The sequence below is a fragment of the Chrysemys picta genome, chromosome 11 (genome assembly GCF_011386835.1).
Source record: "Chrysemys picta bellii isolate R12L10 chromosome 11, ASM1138683v2, whole genome shotgun sequence".
In the NCBI taxonomy this organism is placed as follows: Eukaryota; Metazoa; Chordata; order Testudines; family Emydidae; genus Chrysemys; species Chrysemys picta.
The window spans coordinates 78,408,208-78,433,321 of NC_088801.1; the positions used below are offsets into that span (position 1 = coordinate 78,408,208).

The 25,114-nt window shown below is 53.9% G+C and overlaps 1 protein-coding gene across 1 annotated transcript; it reads right to left on the reverse strand.

Moving 5' to 3' along the window:
• Positions 1–539: 539 nt before the first annotated feature.
• On the reverse strand, positions 540–25,114 carry LOC101945267 (E3 ubiquitin-protein ligase TRIM39-like). Its single transcript, XM_024113359.3, is given in 7 exon segments — positions 540–7,486; positions 14,379–14,482; positions 14,571–14,593; positions 16,044–16,280; positions 17,465–17,560; positions 18,573–19,087; positions 24,860–25,114. Coding segments are annotated over 6 exon segments (1,452 nt in total). The 5' UTR covers positions 18,999–19,087; positions 24,860–25,114; the 3' UTR covers positions 540–6,920.

A 25,114-nucleotide genomic window follows, 5' to 3' on the forward strand; every position in this document is an offset into this window, starting at 1 on the left:
TAATGCTGTGGCTCATGAAACCCTACACAGGGAGCCTTGACAGCAGCAAGGAACAGTTCAACTACAGGCTGAGCCGGTGCCGAAGGACTGTGGAGTGTGCCTTTGGCCGTTTAAATGCCCGCTGGCGATCTCTGTATGGGAAGCTGGACTTGGCCGAAAGCAGCATCCCCACGGTTATAGCCGCGTGCTGTGCCCTCCATAATATTTGTGAAGGGAAGGGTGAAAGCTTCACTCAGGCATGGACCTCGGAGGTTCAACACCTGGAGGCTGAATTTGCACAGCCAGAGAGCAGGGCTATTACAGGGTCCCAGCGCGGGGCTGCAAGGATTAGGGATGCCTTGAGGGAGCAATTTGAGGCTGAAAACCAGCAGTGATATCTGGTGTCTTGCACAGGAGTGAAGTGCAGTAGTTCCAATCTTTAGGAATCAGTGTCTGCTTAGCAGACAAGCAGACTTGCAGTGCCTGTTTATTTCCTGGGCTAAGGAGTCTTTTACTTTATGCAATAATAAAGAATGTTTTCAAACCCAAAGAATCCATTTATTGAAAAGAAAAAAAATTATTTATTGAAAAGAAACAAGGGGGTGGAGTGGGGAACGGTACAATCACAGATTCGCGTATGTCCTGTCTGGTGTGCTGTGCAGTGAGTGCTGCACTTCAGGGCAGCTATACTGCATGGTGATGGGGGTTGAGTGCAGAGGGTAAGGGTCGTGGTTTTCAGGGCTGGGTGGTGAAGATACTGGTGTTGGAGGCAGCGGGTGGCATGAAGAACACGGAAGTTGGGGAAAGTGGGTTGGAGGTGACAGTGGGGCACAACGGAAAGAGTTTTGGGACAAGGGCTGTGGGGGTGGTGGCGTTTGCGTTTGCGGTACTGTTCCTCTTTCTGCATGGCTACCAGCTCCTGGATAGCGTCTGCTTGGCACACCAGGATGCTTATGAGCCTATCAGTGCTTTGCTGCCGGTGCGCGGTGCTCCTGTCTCAGACTGAGAAAGCGGGACAATCAGCGAATTATCTTAAGTGCCTAAACACAAATGCAAGAAGCCTGGGAAACAAGCAGGGAGAACTGGAAGTCCTGGTATAGTCAAGGAACTATGATGTGATCGGAATAACAGAGACTTGGTGGGATAACTCACATGACTGGAGTACTGTCATGGATGGATATAAACTGTTCAGGAAGGACAGGCAGGGCAGAAAAGGTGGGGGAGTTGCGTTGTATGTAAGAGAGGAGTATGACTGCTCAGAGCTCCGGTATGAAACTGCAGAAAAACCTGAGCGTCTCTGGATTAAGTTGAGAAGTGTGAGCAACCAGGGTGATGTCGTGGTCGGAGTCTGCTATAGACCACCAGACCAGGGGGATGAGGTGGATGAGGCTTTCTCCCGGTAACTAGCAGAAGTTACTAGATCACAGGCGCTAGTTCTCATGGGAGACTTTAATCACCCTGATATCTGCTGGGAGAGCAATACAGCGGTGCACAGACAATACAGGAAGTTTTTGGAAAGTGTAGGGGACAATTTCCTGGTGCAAGTGCTGGAGGAACCAACTAGGGGCAGAGCTTTTCTTGACCTGCTGCTCACAAACCGGGAAGAATTAGTAGGGGAAACAAAAGTGGATGGGAACCTGGGAGGCAGTGACCATGAGATGGTCGAGTTCAGGATCCTGACACAAGGAATAAAGGAGAGCAGGAGAATACGGACCCTGGACTTCAGAAAAGCAGACTTTGACTCCCTCAGGGAACTGATGGGCAGGATCCCCTGGGAGAATAACTTGAGGGGGAAAGGGGTCCAGGAGAGCTGGCTGTATTTTAAAGAATCCTTATTGTGGTTGCAGGAAAAAACCATCCCGATGTGTAGAAAGAATAGTAAATATGGCAGGCGACCAGCTTCGCTTAACAGTGAAATCTTGCTGACCTTAAACGCAAAAAAGAAGCTTACAAGAAGTGGAAGATTGGACAAATGACCAGGAAGGAGTATAAAAATATTGCTCAGGCATGCAGGAGTGAAATCAGGAAGGCCAAATCACACTTGGATTTGCAGCTAGCAAGAGATGTTAAGAGTAACAAGAAGGGTTTCTTCAGGTATGTTAGCAACAAGAAGAAAGTCAAGGAAAGTGTGGGCCCCTTACTGAATGAGGGAGGCAACCTAGTGACAGAGGATGTGGAAAAAGCTAATGTACTCAATGATTTTTTGCCTCGGTCTTCACAAACAAGGTCAGCTCACAGACTGCTGCACTGCAGAGCATGGGGAGAAGGTGATGAACCCTCTGTGGAGAAAGAAGTAGTTAGGGACTATTTAGAAAAACTGGACGAGCACAAGTCCATGGGGCCAGATGCGCTGCATCCGAGGGTGCTAAAGGAGTTGGCGGATGTGATTGCAGAGCCGTTGGCCATTATCTTTGAAAACTCCTGGCGATCGGGGGAGATCCCAGATGACTGGAAAAAGGCTAATGTAGTGCCCATCTTTAAAAAAGGAAAGAAGAAGGATCCGGGGAACTACAGGCCAGTCAGCCTCACTTCAGTCCCTGGAAAAATCATGGAGCAGGTCCTCAAGGAATCAATTCTGAAGCACTTAGAGGAGAGGAAAGTGATCAGGAGCAGTCAGCATGGATTCACCAAGGGCAAGTCATGCCTGACTAACCTAATTGCCTTCTATGAGGAGATAACTGGCTCTGTGGATGAGGGGAAAGCAGTGGATGTGTTATTCCTTGACTTTAGCAAAGCTTTTGATACAGTCTCCCACAGTATTCTTGCCAGCAAGTTAAAGAAGTATGGACTGGATGAATGGACTGTAAGGTGGATAGAAAGCTGGCTAGATCGTCGGGCTCAACGGGTAGTGATCAATGGCTTCATGTCTAGTTGGCAGCCGGTTTCAAGAGGAGTGCCCCAAGGGTCGGTCCTGGGACCGGTTTTGTTCAGTATCTTCATTAATGATCTGGAGGATGGCGTGGACTGCACTCTCAGCAAGTATGCAGATGACACTAAACTGGGAGGAGTGGTAGATACACTGGAGGGTAGGGATAGGATACAGAGGGACCTAGACAAATTAGAGGATTGGGCCAAAAGAAACCTGATGAGGTTCAACAAGGACAAGTGCAGAGCCCTGCACTTAGGACGGAAGAATCCCATTCACTGTTACAGACTAGGGACCGAATGACTAGGAAGCAGTTCTGCAGAAAAGGACCTAGGGGTTACAATGGACGAGAAGGTGGATATGAGTCAGCAGTGTGGCCTTGTTGCCAAGAAGGCTAACGGCATTTGGCTGTATAAGTAGGGGCATTGCCAGCAGATCGAGGGACGTGATCATTCCCATTTATTCGACAGTGGTGAGGCCTCATCTGGAATACTGTGTCCGGTTTTAGGCCCCACACTACAAGAACGATGTGGAAAAATTGGAAAGAGTCCAGCGGAGGGCAACAAAAATGATTAGGGGGCTGGAGCACATGACTTATGAGGAGAGGCTGAGGGAACTGGGATTGTTTAGTCTGCAGAAGAGAAGAATGAGGGGGGATTTGATAGCTGCGTTCAACTACCTGAAAGGGGGTTCCAAAGAGGATGGATCTAGACTGTTCTCAGTGGTACCTAATGACAGAACAAGGAGTAATGGTCTCAAGTTGCAGGCGGAGAGGTTTAGGCTGGATATTAGGAAAAACTTTTTCACTAGGAGGGTGGTGAAGCACTGGAATGGGTTCCCTAGAGAGGTGGTGAAATCTCCTTCCTTGGAGGTTTTTAAGGCCCGGCTTGACAAAGCCCTGGCTGGGATGATTTAGTTGGGAATTGGTCCTGCTTTGAGTAGGGGGTTGGACTAGATACCTCCTGAGGTCCCTTCCAACCCTGATATTCTATGATTCTATGAATCTATGATATGGTGAATCAGATTTTCAATAACCTCTCACTATATTGGAATTGGCTGTCTAGATGGGGGACACACACTGCGATGCTTAAAGGGGATTGTATGTGGCTTCTGCATAACCAGTGTGGTATTACAGAGGTAATTTTGTTATTGACTCGGTGAATCTAATTATAGAAGAATCCACCAGCCTGGGGGATTGTCTGCCCTATTCCTTGCAGTATGCCCTGAGTTATAGCATCCTCAGTGTGGCCCATCTAGGCACCCAGTCACAATCCCTATAGCCTCCCAGCACTGGGCATGTCAGACAGCCCCACAGCCATGGCCCCTGCTCAGGGAGCTGATGCTCTGCGCAGAGCCAGGGCACTGTCCCATGTTTCACTGTTCCCTGGCCCAGGGCTCCCTGGGAAGAGGGTTTTGAGGAGGGACGGGGGGAGGAGTGGAGGTTGGAGGCCACAGGAGTAGGTTCAGGCAGACGAGAAGTGTGTGGCAGTGGGGCGTGTGTGGTTGGGGTGAAGCAAACACATGGAGAGAGGAGGAGAAAAGTTCCTGGGCTCCTTGCCAAAAGCAGGTTCCCTTCACCCAGCGTGGGCCCCTCACACTGTGGGGCTGGGCTCTCAATCCCCAAACTCTGGCCCATAGGTGCCGATTTCTCTGTGACGGTGCCACCCATAAGGCTTTATGGAAATATGCTTATGAATGTATCTATATATAACATAACTAGACTGTGTTTTATGCTACATATGCCATGTAACATATCTCTGTAAAGGTCATTCTCTACTGAATCTATTGATCCAATTTGTATGCATGTATCATTTTTGTATTCGAAGTTATGAATATTGGCTGCCTACTTGTTTGATTCTAAGTAGGCTGTAGTGAAGCAGTTGGTCAGCTTCCTGAGAAAAGACTATTCTCAGTAAGTGCCCCATCAAGAAACACTTAAGCCAACAATGAATTTGGAGACACCAACACACATCTGGGCTTTCCCAGGGATGTGGCTTGGCTGGTAAGGAACTCAGTCATGCATGGACAAGTGACTTATCCAGGTGACTCCAAAACTCCATTTTGTAGCTGGACTTTGGATAGGAGAGAGGAGGGGGTCTCCACCCACAAGAGAAAGTCTATTTAAACCCAGGGGAGACCCCTCCATTTTGTCTTCAAGTGACTAAAGAGAGAGCCTCTCCACCCCCAAAGATACCTGAAAGAAACTGGAACAAAGGACAGTAACTACAGGGGCTGTGAGTGATTGCTGGACCCAGACTAGAAGGAGACTAGTCTATAAAAGGAAGCTTACTGGAACTGGTGAGGCTCTTATCTGTATTCAGTTCCTTACTGTATTAGACATAGACTTGTGTGTTCTATTTTATTTTACTTGGTAATTCACTTTGTTCTGTCTGTTACTAGTTGGAACCACTCAAATCCTACTTTCCGTATTTAATAAAATCACTTTTTTACTTATTAATTAACCCAGAGTATGTATTAATACCTAGGGGGAGGGGGCAAACAGTTGTGCATCTCTCTCTATCAGTGTTATAGAGGGTGAACAATTTATGAGTTAAAACGGATTTATTTGGGTTTAGACCCCATTGGGTGTTGGGCATCTGAGTGTTAAATACAAGAACACTTCTGTTAGCTGCTTTCAGTTAAGTCTGCAGCTTTGGGGGCAAGTAATTCGGACCCTGGGTCTGTGTTGGAGCAGACGGGAGTGTCTGGCTCAGCAAGACAGGGTGCTGGGGTCCCGAGCTGGCAGGGAAAGCAGGGGCAGAGGTAGTTTTGGCACATCAGGTGGCAGCTCCCAAGGGGGGGAGGGGTTCTGTGATCTAACCCATCACATTCTCCTCTAGCCAGGGGGGTGTTCGACCCTGCCTCTGCACTAGGCCCTGCCCCCACTCCACCCCTTCTCCCAAGCCTCTGACCCCACCCTGCCTCTTCCCACCCCTGCTCTGCCCCGCTCCCATTCCACCCCCTTCTCCCAAGCCCCCACCCCCTGACCTGCCTTTTCCCCACCTCTTCCGCCAAGTGCACCCCATCCCCAGTGCTCCCCTCCCTTCCGAAGTGTCCTGAATGCTGTGAAACAGCTGTTCACGGCGGGAGAGGGGGAGGGAGGGAGCTGGCTGCCAGTGGGTGCTAAGCACCCGCTAATTTTTCCCCGTGGGTGCTCCGGCCCTGGAGCACTCATGGAGTCTGTGCCTATGCTCTGGCCTGATCCCCCTTCCCCAGCTGCCCCCATTCCCCATCCATCATGCTGGGACCAGGTTCCAGGCAGACAATAAGGATGGGGCTGGCGGGGAACAGACACCTGCGGAAATCTCCCCGGACAGTAAATGCTCACTGGACCTGTTGTGCTCACTCAGCTCCTGGATTGGCTTTTCTCTGGGAGTCGGATAATGCAGTTAATGGCCCTGGGAATCAACTGAACGCCCTCCCCCGCTGCACAGAGACAGCCCCCGCCCTGGGTGGGTAATGCTGGACGGGGCCCTGTTGGGGCAGACAAAGGTCTCTGTCACTCCGGTCACTGTGTGTAACGGGGGGTGAATTCAGTTCAATGGGAACTCGAGCACATGCCGATGGGCTGTAGGGAATCGGAGGCTGAGATGCTTAGTGCTCCCCCCAGTCAGGGGCAGCAACTTCTTCCCTAACCAACCACCCTCCCTCCTAGTGCCCTGTGTGCTGATCCATCCTCCCGGCGCAGCCGGGCTCTGGGCTGGGGCTGAGCCGCGGGACTCCCCCACCTGCTCATGGCTCTCTCCTTTCAGGTAGGAGCATTTCTCTGACTGTCATTCTCACTCATTGCGCAAAGCATCGGCTCTGAAATGCTTGCAGCATGCGACCCACATGTTCACTTTTAAAAGCCCAGGAGCCTGCATGTCCCTCTGACCCTGCATCCCCACTTCCAAGCAGCCTGCACCCCGCTTTGCCCTGCTCCCTCCACCCCTTCTCTGCTCTCTCCTCTCCCTGCAGCTCACAGGCCTGGGGCTGGGAACTGAGGGAGGGGGGTCAGGCAGGTGATGCCCTTTAGACCATCCCCCTGGGAACAGGCCTGGTGCTGGACTGGGAGGGGCCAGTCTCTGCCGCAGGGTCACTGTACAGGACAGAAATTCCCTCCAGCCTGAGCTGGGACCGGGCAGATTATCAGGGGAGCTGCGTTTGTGCCCCCAGCACTGTAACCAGGATAGAAACAAGGACGGAGCGTCCCGGAGAAGGTGTCAGTGAAAGTGAAGAGATGGGACCTGTCAGTCACATTGTAAAATGAGACCTCGCCCGCCCCATAGTCCAGGAAAACCCCCACCCGGCTGGGCCTGACGCTCACGGGGAGGGGGGTTGGAGGGGAGGTCAGGGCCTTGTATACCCCACCCCTCAGACACAATGTCCAGTATCCATGTTTAGGTGATGCTGTGACCTTCCCCCTCCTACTCACAGATTCCCTACAAACCCCCAGAGCCCATTCAGGCTTGTCTCCCACCTCCACCTCCCAGTAACTCCACCCGCCCGTGAACCCCCCAGCGCCCAGGACACAGGCAGAAGTTTCAAATCTCTCAGGGTTGTCGGGCAGATCCTGGCGTGTGTCTCCGTGTCTCACACGTTTCCGATCCTCAGACAGGACAAGCCAGCGATTTGCTGTGTCTGGATCCAGAGTCACGTCCACTGGGGAGAGAGTCACAGAGTCAGTGCTGGGGGCAGGGGCCGGTCACTGGGATCAAAGGGAAATTAACCCACATCCCCGTTAATCGCTGAGTCTGGGGGTTGTTGCTCTTTAAGGGGAGCGAGGGCTCGTCTGACTCTGAAGAGAGAATTAGAGAAGGATCGGAGAGTGGGGAGAACATGAGGGAGATGGTCAGTGGGGGTGAGCAGGGGTAGGCTGGGGTGGGGAGAGGGTGGGGTGGGGAGAGGAGGGTCACTCAGGTGAGAAGATTAGGGAAGGGGAGGAGCCAATGGTAGTGAGGGGAGGGGCTAGCACAAGCGGGGAGAGGTGGGGGTTGAGGGAAGCGGTGACCCTGGGCACAATAAAGGGCAGGCACCAGAGGAGGGAACAAGGGAGGGGTGAGCACAAGAGAGGGAACGAGGAGGACAGGAGGGATGGGCAGGCATGAGGGGGTCGAGGTAAGGGGTAGGCTCCAGGGGGACTAAGAGGGGTCAAGGAAATGGGCAGGCAGAAGGGGGCAAGGAAAGGGATGGGCCCCTGAGGGGCAGAGGGAATTGGGGGAGGGGCAGGTGCCGGGGCAGGGGGTGCCAGGAGAGTGTGGGAGGAGGCGGATAAGGAGAGGGGGAAAGAGGGAAGCGAAGTGCCAGGTGCCAGGGCAGCAGAGGGAGTAAGGGGACGGAGGAGGGACCAGGGAGTGGGCAGGTACCGTGGGGTCCGAGGGGGTAGTGAGAGGATGACTGTGCATGATGGGTTCAGCAAAAGGCGATGAGGCAGGTGGGCAGCAGCAGGGCAGAGGGGGATGAGGGAAGAGGGAGTCACTGGTGGGGGCAGCGATGGGATGCAAGGAGGGGCGAGTGCCAGGGGAACAGATGGGGGAAAGGGGAGAGGCAGGTGCTCAGCACAAGAGGGCTCGGAGGGGAGGGGAGGGGAGGGGCGGGCCAGTGTTATTTACTCTTCTGCATAACACAAACACTAGCGGTCACCTGATTAAATTAATAGGCAGCAGGTTTAAAACAAAAAACCAAAAGTAAGTACTTCTTCACGCAGCGCAGCCAACCTGTCGAACAGGTTGCATTCAGAGTGTGTATGCTTAAAGGATCCAAGACTAACGACCTTCTCGGTCACAGCATGGCAACTGTGATGGGCCTAGTGAGAAAGGTGGAAGAACCCAATGGAGGATTGGCTGATACTGGACTTTTAAAAGTAAATCCAGTACTAATCAACTTAAGAGATAATACTGAACCATACAGTGTATAAACACCCTTACCTGAGAGACCTTGAAAGAGCTGCAGATTTAACTGAATTCAGAGGGCATCATTACCTGGTTGCTGTGGACTATTTTTCCAGGTCTTTAGAAAGAAGGCACTTGAAAAACATAATGTTCTTGAGAGTCTGAAGTGCACTTTTGCTTATTTTGATATTCCAGAACAACTAGTGACAGAGAATGGATGACTATTCACTGCAGCAGTTATTCTAAACAAAATATTATTTTGATCAGTCCACATAACCCACAAGCAATTGGAAAGCCTTACGGAGCTGTACAGACAGCCAAGAAAATCCTACAACAGGAAGATTCATTCCTTGCTTTTCTGAGCTACCAATAGCAATTACTGGATATAGTCCAGCACAAGTCCTGAGGGGAAGAAAACTCAGAACTAGTGATCCAGTGTGGGGGGTGGGAATCCCTATCTGCAACATGGCCAGACATGAGGAGAGTAGCCAAACTGGATAAAAAGGAAAAATGAACTTATGAACCTTTCTACATCAGACAACACTCAGGGAACTATCAGGTCAAACCCTTGTTGAAAGTGTTTGTGTCACAATGGATGGAGAGCAAGGATGGGAAACTCCAGCTACAGTAAAGAAAAAGAATTCAGTGATTGAGACAGACAGCGGAGAGTTCAGCAGAAACAATCAACATTAACATTTTGTTCCTCAAAAAGAACAATCAACAAAACAAACTCTACAGATGGTGGATGAAGAGCAAGAGGAAGACTCAAGTATTCCAGACCAACCAGCAAGTTGTTGCAACTAATGGACAGCCAAATGACCAAGTTGTCACACATTCAGGTTGTGTAATAAGAAAACCAGTATGATTCAGAGACACTTAACAAACTGATATGTACTGAACTTCAAAGACAGTGTGATATGTAAATATTATAAAGGAGGAAATGTAATAGAATGGTACACGTTATTACACTGTTCAGCCAGTAGGTGGCCCTGTGTGTAGATACGTTATTTAAACGAACCTTAGCCACACCTGGCAAAGCACTAAAGGATCCCGCACTGAACACAGCTGTGAGTATCTGGCTCAGAAGGAAGCTCTGTAACCAGACCATATCTGCTACAGGAGCATGACATGAAAGCAAAGGATTTGACTTACAAAGAATACAAGTTGCTCTGAACTATGACATGCTGAAAACTATCAGGGAGTTTGTCCACTGCAGGAGCTACCTAGATCAGTGCTTCTCAAAGTGGTGGTCCGCGGACCGGCACCGGTCCGCGCGCCATCGGCTGCCGGTCCGCAGCGAGTTTCCCCATAAGAGCGTCCAATAGGATAATAATACGGCACCAGTCCCTGGCACATTGGAAAAAAAATTGCCGGTCCCCCCATCAGATAGCTTGAGAAGCACTGCCCTAGCAGATTGGGGAAAACAACTTCTGGTCCCTTCATACTTCCCTGACAAGAATAAAAATATGGCCAAGGCCCTTGTAGGTTTCCTTGTGGCAACAGGGCAGGAAGTGTGCCCTGGGTGCAGAACATAACCAAGTGTTAGCCATGGTCAAGCCAACGTTTGGGTACAGGTTGGCTTTAGGCCAATGAGGAAGGTATATCATAGGGCCTGGCCCTTTAAGGGGATTCAGGGACCAGCCTACCTGGGGCAGTTTTCTGAAAAGGAGAACCAGCCGACCCAGCCCCACCTGGAAGTAATTCAATCCCTAGGTGGCTGGCTGGCAGCTAAAGAGCCTGATAATGGGTTACCCGGGCTCCACTGAAAGCGAATCATAGAGACTGGAAGCTGCTGAGGAAAGGAGCTCCCGAGAAAGCTCAAAAGAGCAAAAAGCCTTGCACCTGGAAGCTGGGCCCTCAGAGCAGGGTTCTCACAACACACTGTTTTGGTGGCCACACAGACACTTTTCCCTAAAATACTTAATTAGCTTTAGGAGAAACAAATAAATATGCACATGTACATGTCCAAATCATAATTTATGTAGGGTATTTTTTGCGGTGTGAGGGTGGGGTCTCGGGGGGAGGGCGGTGTAAAGAACGGGGGCTCGGGGAGAAGGGGCGGGGTGAGGGATGGGCTGCAGGGAGGAGTGGGGTAAGGGCGGGGGCTCGGGGAGAAGGGGCAGTGTGAGGGACAGGCTGCAGGGAGAAGGGGCAGTGTGTGGGTGGGGACTCGGGGGGAAGGGGCAGTGTGAGGGATGGGCTGTGGGGAGAAGGGGCGGTGTGTGGTCGGGGACTCGGGGGGAAGGGGCGGTGTGAGGGATGGGCTGTGGGGAGAAGGGGCGGTGTGTGGTCGGGGACTCGGGGGGAAGGGGCGGTGTGAGGAACGGTACTCGGGGGGAAGGGGCGAGGTGAGGGCGGGAACTCGGGGGGAAGGGGCAGTGTGAGGGCCAGGTCTCGGGGAGAAGGGGCGGTGTGAGGAACAGGCTCGGGGAGAAAGGGCGGTGTGTGGTCGGGGACTCGGGGGGAAGGGGCGAGGTGACGGCGGGAACTCGGGGGGAAGGGGCAGTGTGAGGGCCAGGTCTCGGGGAGAAGGGGCGGTGTGAGGGCGGGGCCTCGGGGGGAAGAGGCGGTGTGTGGGCGGGGACTCGGGGGGAAGGGGCAGTGTGTGGGCGGGGACTCGGGGGGAAGGGGCGGTGTGTGGGGAGGACTCGGGGGGGAAGGGGCGGTGTGTGGTTGGGGACTGGGGGGGAAGGGGCGCTGTGAGGGTGGGCTGTGGGGAGAAGGGGCGGTGTGAGGGCGGGGCCTCAGGGAGAAGGGGCGGTATGTGGGCGGGGACTCGGGGGGAAGGGGCGGTGTGAGGGACGGGCTGTGGGGAGAAGGGATGGTGTGAGGGCGGGGCCTCGGGGGGAAGGGGCGGTGTGTGGGCGGGGACTCGGGGGGAAGGGGCGGTGTGAGGGCCGGGCTGTGGGGAGAAGGGGTGGTGTGAGGGCGGGGACTCGGGAAGAAGGGGCAGTGTGAGGGCGGGGCCTCGGGGGGAAGGGGCGGTGTGTGGGCGGGGACTCGGGGGGAAGGGGCGGTGTGAGGGACAGGCTGTGGGGAGAAGGGGCGGTGTGAGGGCGGGGCCTCGGGGGGAAGGGGCGGTGTGTGGGTGGGGACTCGGGGGGAAGGGGCAGTGTGTGGGTGGGGACTCGGGGGGAAGGGGCGGTGTGAGGGCCGGGCTGTGGGGAGAAGGGGCGGTGTGAGGGCGGGGCCTCGGGGGGAAGGGGCGGTGTGAGGGCGGGGCCTCGGGGGGAAGGGACGGTGTGTGGGCGGGGACTTGGGGGGAAGGGGCGGTGTGAGGGCCGGGCTGTGGGGAGAAGGGGTGGTGTGAGAGCGGGGCCTCGGGGGGAAGGGGCAGTGTGAGGGCGGGGACTCGGGGGGAAGGGGCAGTGTGAGGGCGGGGACTCGGGGGGAAGGGGCGGTGTGAGGGACGGGCTGTGGGGAGAAGGGGCGGTGTGAGAGCGGGGCCTCGGGGGGAAGGGGCAGTGTGAGGGCGGGGACTCGGGGGGAAGGGGCGGTGTGAGGGCCGGGCTGTGGGGAGAAGGGGTGGTGTGAGAGCGGGGCCTCGGGGGGAAGGGGCGGTGTGTGGGCGGGGACTCGGGGGGAAGGGGCGGTGTGTGGGCGGGGACTCGGGGGGAAGGGGCAGTGTGAGGGCGGGGACTCGGGGGGAAGGGGCGGTGTGAGGGACGGGCTGTGGGGAGAAGGGGCGGTGAGAGGGCGGGGACTCGGGGGGAAGGGGCGGTATGAGGGACGGGCTGTGGGGAGAAGGGACGGTGTGAGGGATGGGCTGTGGGGAGAAGGGGCGGTGTGTGGTCGGGGACTCGGGGGGAAGGGGCAGTATGAGGGACGGGCTGTGGGGAGAAGGGAGGGTGTGAGGGATGGGCTGTGGGGAGAAGGGGCGGTGTGTGGTCGGGGACTCGGGGGGAAGGGGTGGTGTGTGGGCGGGGACTCGGGGGGAAGGGGCGGTGTGTGGGCGGGGACTCGGGGGGAAGGGGCGGTGTGTGGGGAGGACTCGGGGGGGAAGGGGCGGTGTGTGGGCGGGTACTCGGGGGGAAGGGGCGGTGTGTGGGGAGGACTCGGGGGGGAAGGGGCGGTGTGTGGACGGGGACTCGGGGGGAAGGGGCGGTGTGAGGGATGGGCTGTGGGGAGAAGGGGCAGTGTGAGGGCGGGGCCTCGGGGGGAAGGGGCAGTGTGTGGGCGGGGACTCGGGGGGAAGGGGCGGTGTGAGGGCGGGGACTCGGGAGGAAGGGGCAGTGTGTGGGCGGGGACTCGGGGGGAAGGGGCGGTGTGAGGGACGGGCTGTGGGGAGAAGGGGTGGTGTGAGGGCGGGGACTCGGGGGGAAGGGACGGGGTGGAGGCCAAAGGGAGAAGGGTGGCACAGGGTGCAGGGCCAGTGTTTGGACACCGGTGGCTGCCCCGTTTTTAGGGGTCTGCCACCACTCCTGCCCAGAACCCAGCCATGCCCTGGGCCCGGTGGGCAGAGCCTGTGCTGGGATGCGGGACGGCGAGGGGAAAGGCAGCAGGGATGCGCTAGCTCCCGCCAGTCACAGAGAGGACGCTGCTTCCCCTGCAGCAGGGGATTCTGGCTCTCTGGAGCCCTGAGATTTTGGCCCTGGAGCTGGCACCAACTACAATCACTTCAGTCAGGCAGGAGAGACAAACCCAGCCCAGCCCCTTCATCTGCTACGAGGAAGTGGTGCTCATCTCCCTGCTGCGGGTGGGGAGCAGCTCCCCTCGGGGGCATGAGGGGCTGAGCCCGGTAAAAGTGAGGGATTCTTGGGGGAGAGTTGGTGTCCCTGCCACCTCTTTGGGCAGCACTTGTGAAGGGGTGGGGGTGGGGGGTGAAGGGGCCAGGTCCAGCATGAGAGAAGGAGTTTGTGTTTCAATCTCTTTCCCTCAGCAGAGGATCAGGCTCTTGGGGTGAGATTTTCAGAAGTGCTCCACGTTCTCCTGCCTCTATCCCCAGGGCACATACTGGGGGTTTCAGGTCTTTCCAGAGGCAGATTTTGTACCAGTGTCACCATGGCAGTTGGGGGATGGAGTTTGACTGATGTAGCTGAAAAGTAGAACCCCAGTGTGAACACAGGTATACTGGTATACAGGTGCCTCACACCAGTTCAGCCTAGTCCCCATATGCACAACTGTACCAGGGTAAAGTGGGGCAACACTCAAATACAGACAAGTCCCAGGGCATGGATAATCATGGGGCACAGTCTGGCTAGGGCCAAGACCTCTTGGAAATCCCAACCTGAATGTCTAAATACGCTGCACTCCGAGCACATAAGCAGCCACCAGGAGTCATCTCACGGCTGAGCAGCAGGACAGAGTGGTGCAGGCAGACCTTCTGCTCAGAGATCTCGGAGGGGTGGTAGAGCCTTCCCAAAAAAGGCCCCACCCCACCTCTTCCCATAGAGGCCTCAAGGGGAAGAGGAGGGGAAGGGGTTTGCCCTGGTGAAAAGTGGACAAGCCACGCCCATCCACTTTCAAAAAGTGGGAGAGCCATGATGACCCCCTGGTCCCCGCTGTTCCGGCACCACTGACTCGGACGCCTTGTCTTCAGGGCTGTCGCCATGCCAGGCTCCCAGTCACAATGTGGCCCTCACCATTTGTCCCCATCCACAATACAAGTCAATTCTGTTCTCCACCCACACGTAGAGCAAACCCATCCCAGGAGCTTCACTCACCGGTGAATCTCTCCAGCATTCCCCTCATGTCAAGGCAGATTTTATACCCGTTCCTCAGGGCAGGAGAAACGGCTTGTGGTGGCTGGAGCTTCACATGCTCACTCCTGTGAAGAAAACGTCCCCTCATCACTCATCTGCTCTGTACCCACATCACTCATGGGAACAGAAGGAGAAAAGGAAATGGAAACAGACCTGATCAATGTGCTTTTCACATCCTGAAAGGAGACAGAGAGACAGGGAGCTGAGTTAACACTACATGCAAAACATGCAAAACCGAGTGACTTTCCATTCTCTACCACATTGAATCCACCACATTTAGCATGTCAGGGCAGCCGCTTCTGTGCAGGACACTAGGCAGTGAGCACCTGGTTCTGACTCTCAGAGGAGCTGAGTGTCATGTGACCATGGCACAGACTGGGGGGGATGTGACGTTCTGCGAACACTGAACAGGGAGCTTTGTTGGGACAAGGAAAGCAGCAGCATCCCTAACCAGGGCCGGCTCCAGGCACCAGCTTACCAAGCAGATGCTTGGGGCGGCCGCTCTGGACAGGGGCAGCACGTCCAGCTATTCGGCGGCAATTCGGCGGACGGTCCCTCACTCCCGCTCGGAGCGAAGGACCTCCCGCCCAATTGCCGCCGCAGATCGTGATCGCGGCTTCTTTTTTCTTTTTCTTTTTGCGCCGCTTGGGACGGCAAAAATCCTGGAGCCGGCCCTGTCCCTAACGCCCCTCTGTCTGTCCCTCCCCTTCCCTGCAAAGCTGCCACCCAACTGTCCCCAGCCTCCCCCCCTCCTGGTTTCCTGTTGCAGATCTAAGGAGACAGTGCCCGGATCCTCACTCTAGAGGGGCTGGAGCCAGGGGTGCTGGGGGTACTGCTGTACTCCTGGGCTGGAAGTGGTTTCCATTATACACAGGGTTTACAGTTTGGTTCAGTGGCTCTCAATGTCCCCACTATACACATTGTTCCAGCCCCCTGCCTCACTCTGAGCAGCTCAGCGCCCATTGCTTCAGCTGGAGCGTGGGTGCTCAGCCCGTCCTAGATCAATAGAGCCTTGTGTGCATACAAAATCTGTCTGCGCATCGGAGCCGCGATCCAAAACATGGCCAGGGCCGGCTCTAGGCACCAGCAAAACAAGCTGGTGCTTGGGGCGGCACATTTTTAGGGGCGGCATGGCCGGCGCCAGAATGCCGCCCCTACTGCCCCTAAAAAAGTGCCCCGGCCGCCCTAGCTCACCTCCGCTGCTGCTGCCGCTTGAGAGCCTGGGAGGGAGGGGGAGACTCTGAGTGGCCGCGGCGCGGGCGCCGCTTCTCCCCCTTCCCCCTCCCTCCCTCCCTCCCTCCTAGGCTTGAGAGCCTGGGGGGAGGAGGCAGGGCTGGGGATTTGGGGAAGGGGCGGAGTTGAGGCGGGGCCTGGGGTGGGGTAATTAAAAAATGGGGGAGGGGGGGGGACGGCCAAAATTGTTTTTGCTTTGGGCGGCAAAAATCCTAGAGCCGGCCCTGAACGTGGCTCATGTCGGCTCTGACAGGACCTGGGCTTCTGTTTATGTTGGGAAACTGTCAGAGCAGCCCCTGGAAATAGGATTGGTCACAATTCCTGGGATCTGGTCACTGCCCAGAGGGTTTGGTGCTGCAGGATGGATGAGGGGGAGGTTGTTAACAGTCTCACCTGCAGCAGCTCAGCGGCCGGTTGCAGACACTTCTCCTGTAGCTCTGTGATGAGACTGATCAGAGTGGTGCTCTGCTCCGAGAGCTTTGTTATATTGTCCTGTAGTCTCTGCAGTGTCTCCCTCTCCTCCGCCGCCAGTCTCCGCAGGAGCAGCTGCTCTTCCTCACTCAGAACCTGGTGTGGTGCAGTTTCTTAAATTCACGTTGTGATCGACTGTCTCCGATTCTCCACTTTGCCCTTTAGTAAACAATGGAGCGGGAACAAAGTCCCCAGCCAGCGCTGGGCTGAGTCTGCCTCACAGATCAGAGAGCTGGTCATGGGGGTGTACAGATCACGAACCCAGAGGAGACTTTAGAGTAATGGATCATGGTAAAGGATCTGAAAAAATGTCCATCTGGCAAAATGTAACGGGGTCACACTCCCAACCTCTGCCGCAATACGCCCACCCCAACCCCTCTCCTGCACTGTGGGCAGGGGGTCTGAGTGGCAGGATGGGAGGGCTGTGATCTGCTCCTGTCGATCATGGTGACCTTGCTGGCTTGGGGACAAGCAGTGGCCAACCTTGGTGACCCCTTGAACAGTGAAGCAGGGGTGGAAGCATATGGCCTCTCCCCGACCCAGTGTCCCCCAGAAGGAGGATCTGGGACCCCACGGGCTAGGTGGGGGGGATGGATCGGGGGAGGACAGGGGTTAGCACATGCAGATAGTGGTACATGAGTGGGATACTGGCCAACACAAAGAAGTGATGGTACATGGGTGGGGGAAGAGATGCCAGCACATGGGGTAGGGTACAAGGCTGAGGGCAGCACATGGTGGCAGTGTTACATGAGGGAACTGGGCAAGGACAGCCATTTCTTTGCACAGCCAGGAAGCCGGAAATCTCCCTGCTACACAGGCTGAGCGACTAGATTGTTGATCAAAAATCTTCATAGCTCTGATTGTCTGCCCTTTGCTATCAGGCAGGGAAAGACAGCCAATCAGAGGGGATTTCTCTGCAAACTTGGCGTGTTCCCTGCCTACCCTTGAGAAGGGTTTGAACCCCCACAGTCCCTGAGCTGGCTGCTCTGGGGGCAGGTCTGGCTGCATGAGGAGTCAGTGGGTCTGTGTGTACAGGACGGTGTGTGTGTGTGTGGGGGGTGTACAGGACAGTGGGGGGGCGGGGGCTGCAAAGTGAGTGGGGATTGGGTGTATGGGGAGCCCTGGGGTGGGTTTGTGCTGCTGCCCATGGGCCAAGACTTGTCCTCCCAGGGTTGCTGCACTGGGATCCCCACCAGAGACATTTCCCGCCCCTGGTACCATGGCACCAGCCTGGGGAAAACAGCCAGAGCAGGATATAACCTCAGCCTGCAGCGTTATGGCCCCACATCCCTGGGAACGCTTCGGGGGGAAGGGCGCAGGGAAAGATAAACCCAGACACCCACCTGCCACTCTATGGATTTCTTCTCCTCTTCGGATGTCAGTGCCAGGGCCTCCTCCAGCTCCATCAGCAGAGGGCCCAGGGCTGCCTGGAGTTTCACCTGCAGGAGCATTGTGTGCAACCAACAGCCATTGTGAACCCAGGACGGGAGTGAACACTGCAGCCCCCCTGAATCTGGGAGTGGGGAGTGAACCCCATTAGCAGCCTCCTGATCCTTGGCTGTGAGGACTGAAGCCTCAGTTTCCCTGAGCCCAGGAGGGGCAGAGTGAACCCTGCAGCCTCCAAGATCCTGGGAAGGGGCATGAACCCCCCCCCCCCCCAGGATTTTAAGTTCCTCTTCAGATAACTGTGCCCCTATTTTGTTTGTCTATTGCTATCCAAGTCCCTTTGGACCATGGCTGGTTGAGAGCTGTGTGACTAACCTGCAAAGCAGGGGATTCAACTCCCATCAGCCCCCTCCCCTCTTCACACGCCTCTCCCCTTCCGGGTAAGCAGGGGGCCCTGGACCAGGAGGTGGCTGGGCTCTGTTTGGGAAGCCACGGCTGGATGGTGAGCAGGAGCTACAGAGAAGCCAGATGCACAGAGGACGCCCCAGGTTCACGGGGCTGCGTGTGGACTAGGGTGGGAGATCCCGTCAGAACAGTGGGGGGCACGTCCGTGGGGGGCTTTTTGGGGCAGCAGCAGTAGCGGGGCAGGAGCCAATGCAGAAGGGCCCCAATGAGAGACACTAAGTGAATCCCACCAGTTCCTGTTTGCTTGACTAGTGAGGGGCACCGCAGGCACTAGGGCTGAAGAGTTAGATGGCCCCAGGGACCCAAACGGGAACGGCTATTGCTCACCTAGAACTGTAGCTCTGCAAGCCTCTGTACCTGGAGTAATTCCTGCCATGCCTGGCAAACACCCTTCCCCTCGCGTCTGGGGGGTGGCTGGAGCCCACCAGGACTGCTGAAGCACCTACCGTGCTTGCCTCGGAGTCACGGTTCACCGGGCACACTACTGGCACCCTAGGGGTTTGGTGCACTCCAGCACTGATCCCAGCAGCCATCTCTGTGGAGGAGCACAACAGGTCCCTAAAGGAGCTTAATGAACCCCGAGCAGTAGTAATTCCCCACCTTGTAGTCGTGGGCAGCCTCCTCCACAGGGAGCGTAGTGTGATCTCGGTGGTCCCGGGACTCCCTGCAAACCACACAGATGGCTTCTCCATCCTCCTCACAGAAGAGTTTGAGTTTTTCCTGGTGTTGCTCACACAGATTCTCCTTCTGTCCTTTCCCTGGCTTTAACCTCAGTTGTTTGATGTTGTCTACAATATTGGCCAGCTTCCTGTTGGACCGGAATTTCCTTTTCTCAAATGGCATCCGGCACTCAGGACAGGGGAACGTGGTGCCCGATACAGGCTCCCCGTGCTCACTGTACTGGGTGATGCAGGCTCGGCAGAAGTTGTGCCCACAGTCTATGGTCACCGGCTCCGTCAGATACTCCAGGCAGATGGAGCACGTGGCTTCTTCTTGCATTTTCTGTGATGGACTTGCTGAGGCCATTGCAGTTGGACTCTGGGTTTTATTTCTCTGTCTTTTGCTCCGTGTCGGGGAAGGGCCGCTCCTCCCAGTCGGGGCAGAGGAGAGGTGGACTGCAAGAGAATACAAATAAATTGAAGGAACTACCCGGCAGGACAGGGAGAGTGAAGGGAGTCATGGTAAAGGGATGTAGCAGGACGGGAGAGATTGGGAGGGGTATATCACTGATCTTACTGAGGCTGTGATCCCTACGCCTTTTAGCACCCATCAACCCTTAGCCAGGGAGCGGGGCTACTCAGGGAGACCAGGGCTTTAAAAAGCCCGCTTCTAAGCAACCAGAGGAGCTAGCGAACAGGAGCGGCTAACCGGAGTTTTGCGAGGAAGTTTACAGGTGGAGTGTGAGTGGGGGCTAGAACTCAACATCCTTTAAACTTAAAAGCCCCAAACACCCCCTTGATAGAAACAAAACAACAACACAGGACCCAACTGCAGGAGTAAAAAGAAAATGCAGGCAGAAGTCCAGCAACAGAGTGGGGACTATCCAGTTTATTGCACCCAATGCAGCATGTATGATTATCTGCCCTATGGGCAGGTGGCGTATGTGTGCATCCGGTGCAAGGAGCCCCTGGACCTCAGAGACGGTGTACAGGTTTGGAGACCAGGGTGGCGGAGCTGGCGGACCTGAGGGAGACAGAGAGGTACACAGATGAGACTCTCCAGGACACAGTAGAACGGTCCCATCCCTGGTCTGACAGCCTCTGTGCTGTTGAGGAGGATGAAAGTCCCAGGGAAGGAGAACATCCAACTGGAGCAGAGGGGAATGATCCCATACTTGGGACCCTCCCCTCCAGATAATGTTGTGGTTTCCTCTCGCACTGAGGATACCTCTCCGGGGGAGGGAACTCCAGCTATTAGGAAGAGACGGGTATTAGTAATGGGCGATTTGATCATTAGAAACATAGATAGCTGGGTTTGCGATGACCGGGAGAACCATATGGTGACTTGTCTGCCTGGTGCGAAGGTTGCGGATCTCTCAAGACATCTAGATAGACTTATGTGTAGTGCTGGGAAGGAGCCGGTGGTCATGGTACATGTAAGTACCAATGAGATAGGGAAGGATAGGAGAGATGTCCTGGAGGCCAAATTTAGGCTGCTGGTTTGAAGTCCAGGACCTCCATGGTAGCATTCTCTGAGATGCTCCCAGTTCCACGCACAGGACCAGTTAGACAGGCAAAGCTGCAGGATCTCAATGCATGGATGAGATAATGGTGTGGGGAGGAGGGGTTTAGATTTATTAGGAACTCGGGAAACTTTTAGGAAAGGAGGAGCCTATACAGGAAGGATGGGCTCCACCTAAACCAAAATGGAACCAGATTGCTGGCACTTAACATTAAAAAGACTGTAGAGTCTTTAGTTTTTAAACTAAGGGCTGGGGGAAAGCCAAAAGGTGCGGAGGAGCAAGCATGTGGTTCGGACAGAGACATCCCTTGGGGGAGGATATATTAATGGAGAATCTCTATGTCCTAGTGAGAACGGGAGAATGGAAAATGATAAAAACAGGCAGGATCTGATCAGAAACAGTCAAATGAAAAAAAGTCCCATTCAATTACGTTGTGTAATGGCAGACAGCCAAAAGGAGACAAGTTTTTAAAGTGCTTATATACCAAAGCTAAAAGTCTAAATAGTAAAATGGGTGAACTAGAGTGCCTCGTATTAAATGAGAATATTGATATAATAGGCATCACAGAAACTTGGTGGAATGAGGATCATCAATGGGATACAGTAATACCAGGGTACAAAATATATTGGAAGGACAGAACAGGTTGTGCTGGTGGGGGAGTGGCATTATATATGAAAGAAAGCGTAGAAACAAATGAAGTAAAAATCGTAAATGAATCAAATTGTACCATAGAATCGCTATGGATAATAATTCCATGCTCTAATCATACGAATATAGCAGTAGGGATCTATTAACGACCAACTGACCAGGATGGTGATAGTGACTGTGAAATGCTCAGGGACATTAGAGAAGCTATTGAAATAAAAAAAACTCAATAATAATGGGGGATTTCAATGATCCCATATTGACTGGGTACATGTCACCTCAGGATGGGATGCAGAGATAAAGTTTCTTGACCCCTTAAATGACTGCTTCTTGGAGCAGCTGGTCCTGGAACCCACAAGAGGAGAGGCAATTCTTCATTTGGTCTTAAGTGGAGCACAGGATCTGGTCCAAGAGGTGAATATAGCTGGACCCCTTGGTAATAGTGACCATAATATAATTAAATTTTACATCCCTGTGGCAGGAAAACACTACAGCAGCCCAACACTGTAGCATTTAATTTCAGAAAGGGGAACTACACAAAAATGAGGAGGTTAGTTAAACAGAAATTAAAGGGTACAGCGCAAAAGTGAAATCCCTGCAAGCTGCATGAAACTTTTTAGACACCATAATAGAGGCTCAACTTGAATGTGTACCCCAAATTAAAAAACATAGTAAGAGAACCAAAAAAGAGCCACTGTGGCTAAACAACAAAGTAAAAGAAGCAGTGAGAGGGGAAAAGACATCCTTTAAAAAGTAAAAGTGAAATCCTTGTGAGGAAAATAGAAAGGATCACAAACACTGACAAATGAAATGTAAAAATATAATTAGGAAGGCCAAAAAATAATATGAAGAACAGTTAGCCAACAGACTCAAAAAGTAATAGCAATTTTTTTTTTAAGTACATCAAAAGCAGGAAGCCTGTAAACAACCAGTGGGGACGCTGGACGATCGAGATGCTAAAGGAGCACTCAAGGATGGTAAGTCCATTGCGGAGAAACTAAATGAATTTTTTTGCATCAGTCTTCACGGCTGAGGATGTGAGGGAGATTCCCTAACCTGAGCCATTCGTTTTAGGTGACAAATCTGAGGAACTGTCCCAGATTGAGGTGTCATTAGAGGAGGTTTTTGAACAAATTGATAAATTAAACAACAATAAATCACCAGGACCAGATGGTATCACCCAAGAGTTCTGAAGGAACTCAAATGTGAAATTGCAGAACGACTAACTATAGTCTGTAACCTATCAATTAAATCATCTTCTGTACCAGATGATTGGAGGATAGCTAATTTCACACCAATTTTTAAAAAGGGCTCCAGAGGTGATCCCGGCAAATACAGGCCTGTAAACTTGACTTCAGTACTGGGCAAACTGGTTGAAACTATAATAAAGAACAATATTGTCAAACATATAGATGAACTTAATTTGTTGGGGAAGAGTCAACATAGTTTTAGTAAAGGAGAATCATGCTTCACCAATCTACTAGAATTCTTTGAGGGGTTCAACAAGCATGTGGACAAAGAGGATCCAGTGGATCTAGTGGGGGGATGGATAGCTCAGTGGTTTGAGCATTGGCCTGCTAAACCCAGGGTTGTGAGTTTAATCTTTGAGGGGGCCATTTAGGGATCTAGGGCAAAAAATTCTCTGGGGATTGGACCTCCTTTGAGCAGGGGGTTGGACTAGATGACCTCCTGAGGTCCCTTCCAGCCCTGACATTTTCGGGGGGGAGGGGGAGGGATCACTCAGTGGTTTGAGCATTGGACTGCTAAACCCAGCATTGTGAGTTCAGTCCTTGAGGGGGCCACTTAGGCGTCTGGGGAAAAATTGGTACTTGGTCCTGCTAGTGAAGGCAGGGGGCTGGACTCGATGACCTTTTAGGGTCCCTTCCAGTTCTATGAGATAGGTATATCTCCATATATTATTATTATTATTAGTGTACTTAGATTTTCAGAAAGCCTTTGACCAGGTCCCTCACCAAAGACTCTTAAGCAAAGTAAGTTGCCACGGGATAAGAGGGAAGGTCCTCTCATGGATTGGTAACTGGTTAAAAGATAAGAAACAAAGGGTAGGTATAAACGGTCAGTTTTCAGAATGGCAAAAGGTTAATAGTGGTGTCCCCCAGGGGACTGTTCTGGACCCAGTCCTGTTCAACATATTCATAAATGATCTGGAAAAGGGGGTAATCAGTGAGGTGGCAAAATTTGCAGATGATACGAAATTACTAAAGATAAGTTAACAGGAGGACTTGTGGCACCTTAGAGACTAACAAATTTATTAGAGCATAAGCTTTCGTGGACTACAGCCCACTTCTTCGGATGCATATAGAATGGAACATATATTGAGGAGATATATATACACACAGACAGAGAGCATAAACAGGTGGGAGTTGTCTTACCACCTCTGAGAGGCCAATTAATTAAGAGAAAACAAACTTTTGAAGTGATAATCAAGCTAGCTCAGTACAGACAGTTAGATAACAAGTGTGAGAATACTTACAAGGGGAGATAGATTCAATGTTTGTAATGGCTCAGCCATTCCCATTCCTAACACGGCTGCTACTCTGAAACTAAAGATAAGTTAAGACCCAGGCAGACTGCGAAGAGCTACAAAAGGATCTCACAAAACTGGGTGACTGGGCAACAAAATGGCAGATGAAATTTAATGTTGATAAATGCAAAGTAATGCACATTGGAAAAGTTAATCCTAACTACACATATAAAATGATGGGATCTAAATTAGCTGTTACCACTCAAGAAAAAGATCTTGGTGTCACTGTGGATAGTTCTCTGAAAACATCCACTCAATATGCAGCAGTAGTCAAAAAAGCAAACAGAATATTGGGAATAATTAAGAAAGGGATAGATAATAGGATAGAAAATATCATATTGCTCCTATATAAATCCAGGGTACGCCCACATCTTGAATATTGCATACACATGCAGTTGCCCCTTCTCAAAATAGAGATATTAGATTTTGGAAAAGGTTCAGAAAAGGACAACCAAAGTGATGGGTCTGGTGGTGGGGGGCTCTGGTTGGGAGTGTCAGTCTGGGCAATTTGCTCCCCCTCCTGCTCCTTGTTCCTATTGTGGCGGGAGCTGGGATGGGGGAGGGGACCATGGGACTGATCAGATCCCGGCTTTCGAGGTGCAGGGTCCCCCTCTTGGGGCGGCTGCTGCCTCCCCCCTCAGTCCCCAGCAGCCACCTTCACCCCGCCCCGAGCTTTCACTGAAACTCAGACTTGGTCATTAAAAGTAACTCCCTCCAAGGGGGGGGACTTTCTTCCGTGGCTGGAACCAGCCCCTGGGGCAGCCCCAACTCTGCCCACATCAGCTCCCGAGCGCAGACGCCAGGTGAGGGGCCCCGGGGGAAGGGCTGGGGCCGGGCAGGGAAGTGACTCTGCACCAACGGCCCTCCCCGCCCCAGCTCTGCTCCTGGGGGGAGGCTGCGAGTCCCAGGCTCTGCTGCCCCAGCGCCTGCAGGAGCCGAGCCAGCCCTTGAGAGACCGCCCCGGGCCGGGCCAGGGCCCGAGTCTCCCAGCCCGAGGGGAGGAGAGGGGGCAGGAGGGAGACGGGGGAGGGACTGGAAGGTGCAGCAGAATCAGTTAGTGAGGAGGGAGGTTCCCAGATCCCAGATCTGCCCAGCTTCATGGGTGATGCAATGGGGGAGGGGAGGTTTCCAGTCCCTCTGTGCAGATGTCTCAGGCACGAGAAGGTTTGGGGGGCTCCTTCCCCAGAGGGAACCTCGCCTCTGGGACCCCATCTACACAAACCCCTCACCCAGGGGATAAAAACCCTCATGGCCCCAAACAAGCCCTGAGCCTGAGCCACGTGCCCCCAGTTACTGAGGGGCCCGGCCCAGCTGCTGTCCTACCCTGGGCCTCCGGGGCGTGCAGGCAGCAGTGGGATCCCCCATCAGCCCTGGCCCAGCTGCACAGAGACAAATTGCTCTGTGTCCTGAGTAGAGTCAGAGACACGTGGGACCCTGAATCTGTCTCCTGGGGCTCTGTCCCGGCTCAGAGCCTGAATGAAGAGCTGGCGGGGGGGGGGGGCAGTCAGTCCTTACCCTCCGTCTCTGGGCTCGGTGTCTCCGCAGGCTCTGGCTGTCCCTGGGAGCTGCCAGACCCCCTGGCTCTCCCCTGAGCTCAGTGCCTCTCTGCGTGCCCTGGAGTGAGCAACCCGGTGTCAGCTCCGCCCAAAGGTGCCAGTCTCCCTTGGGGCCTGGGGAGAGAACCCCTGCCCCAGCCACAACAGCCCGGCCCGGTCAGGGTGTGTCCTCCCCACCCTGCTCTGCACAGATCAGCGGCTGGGACTTGTCAAG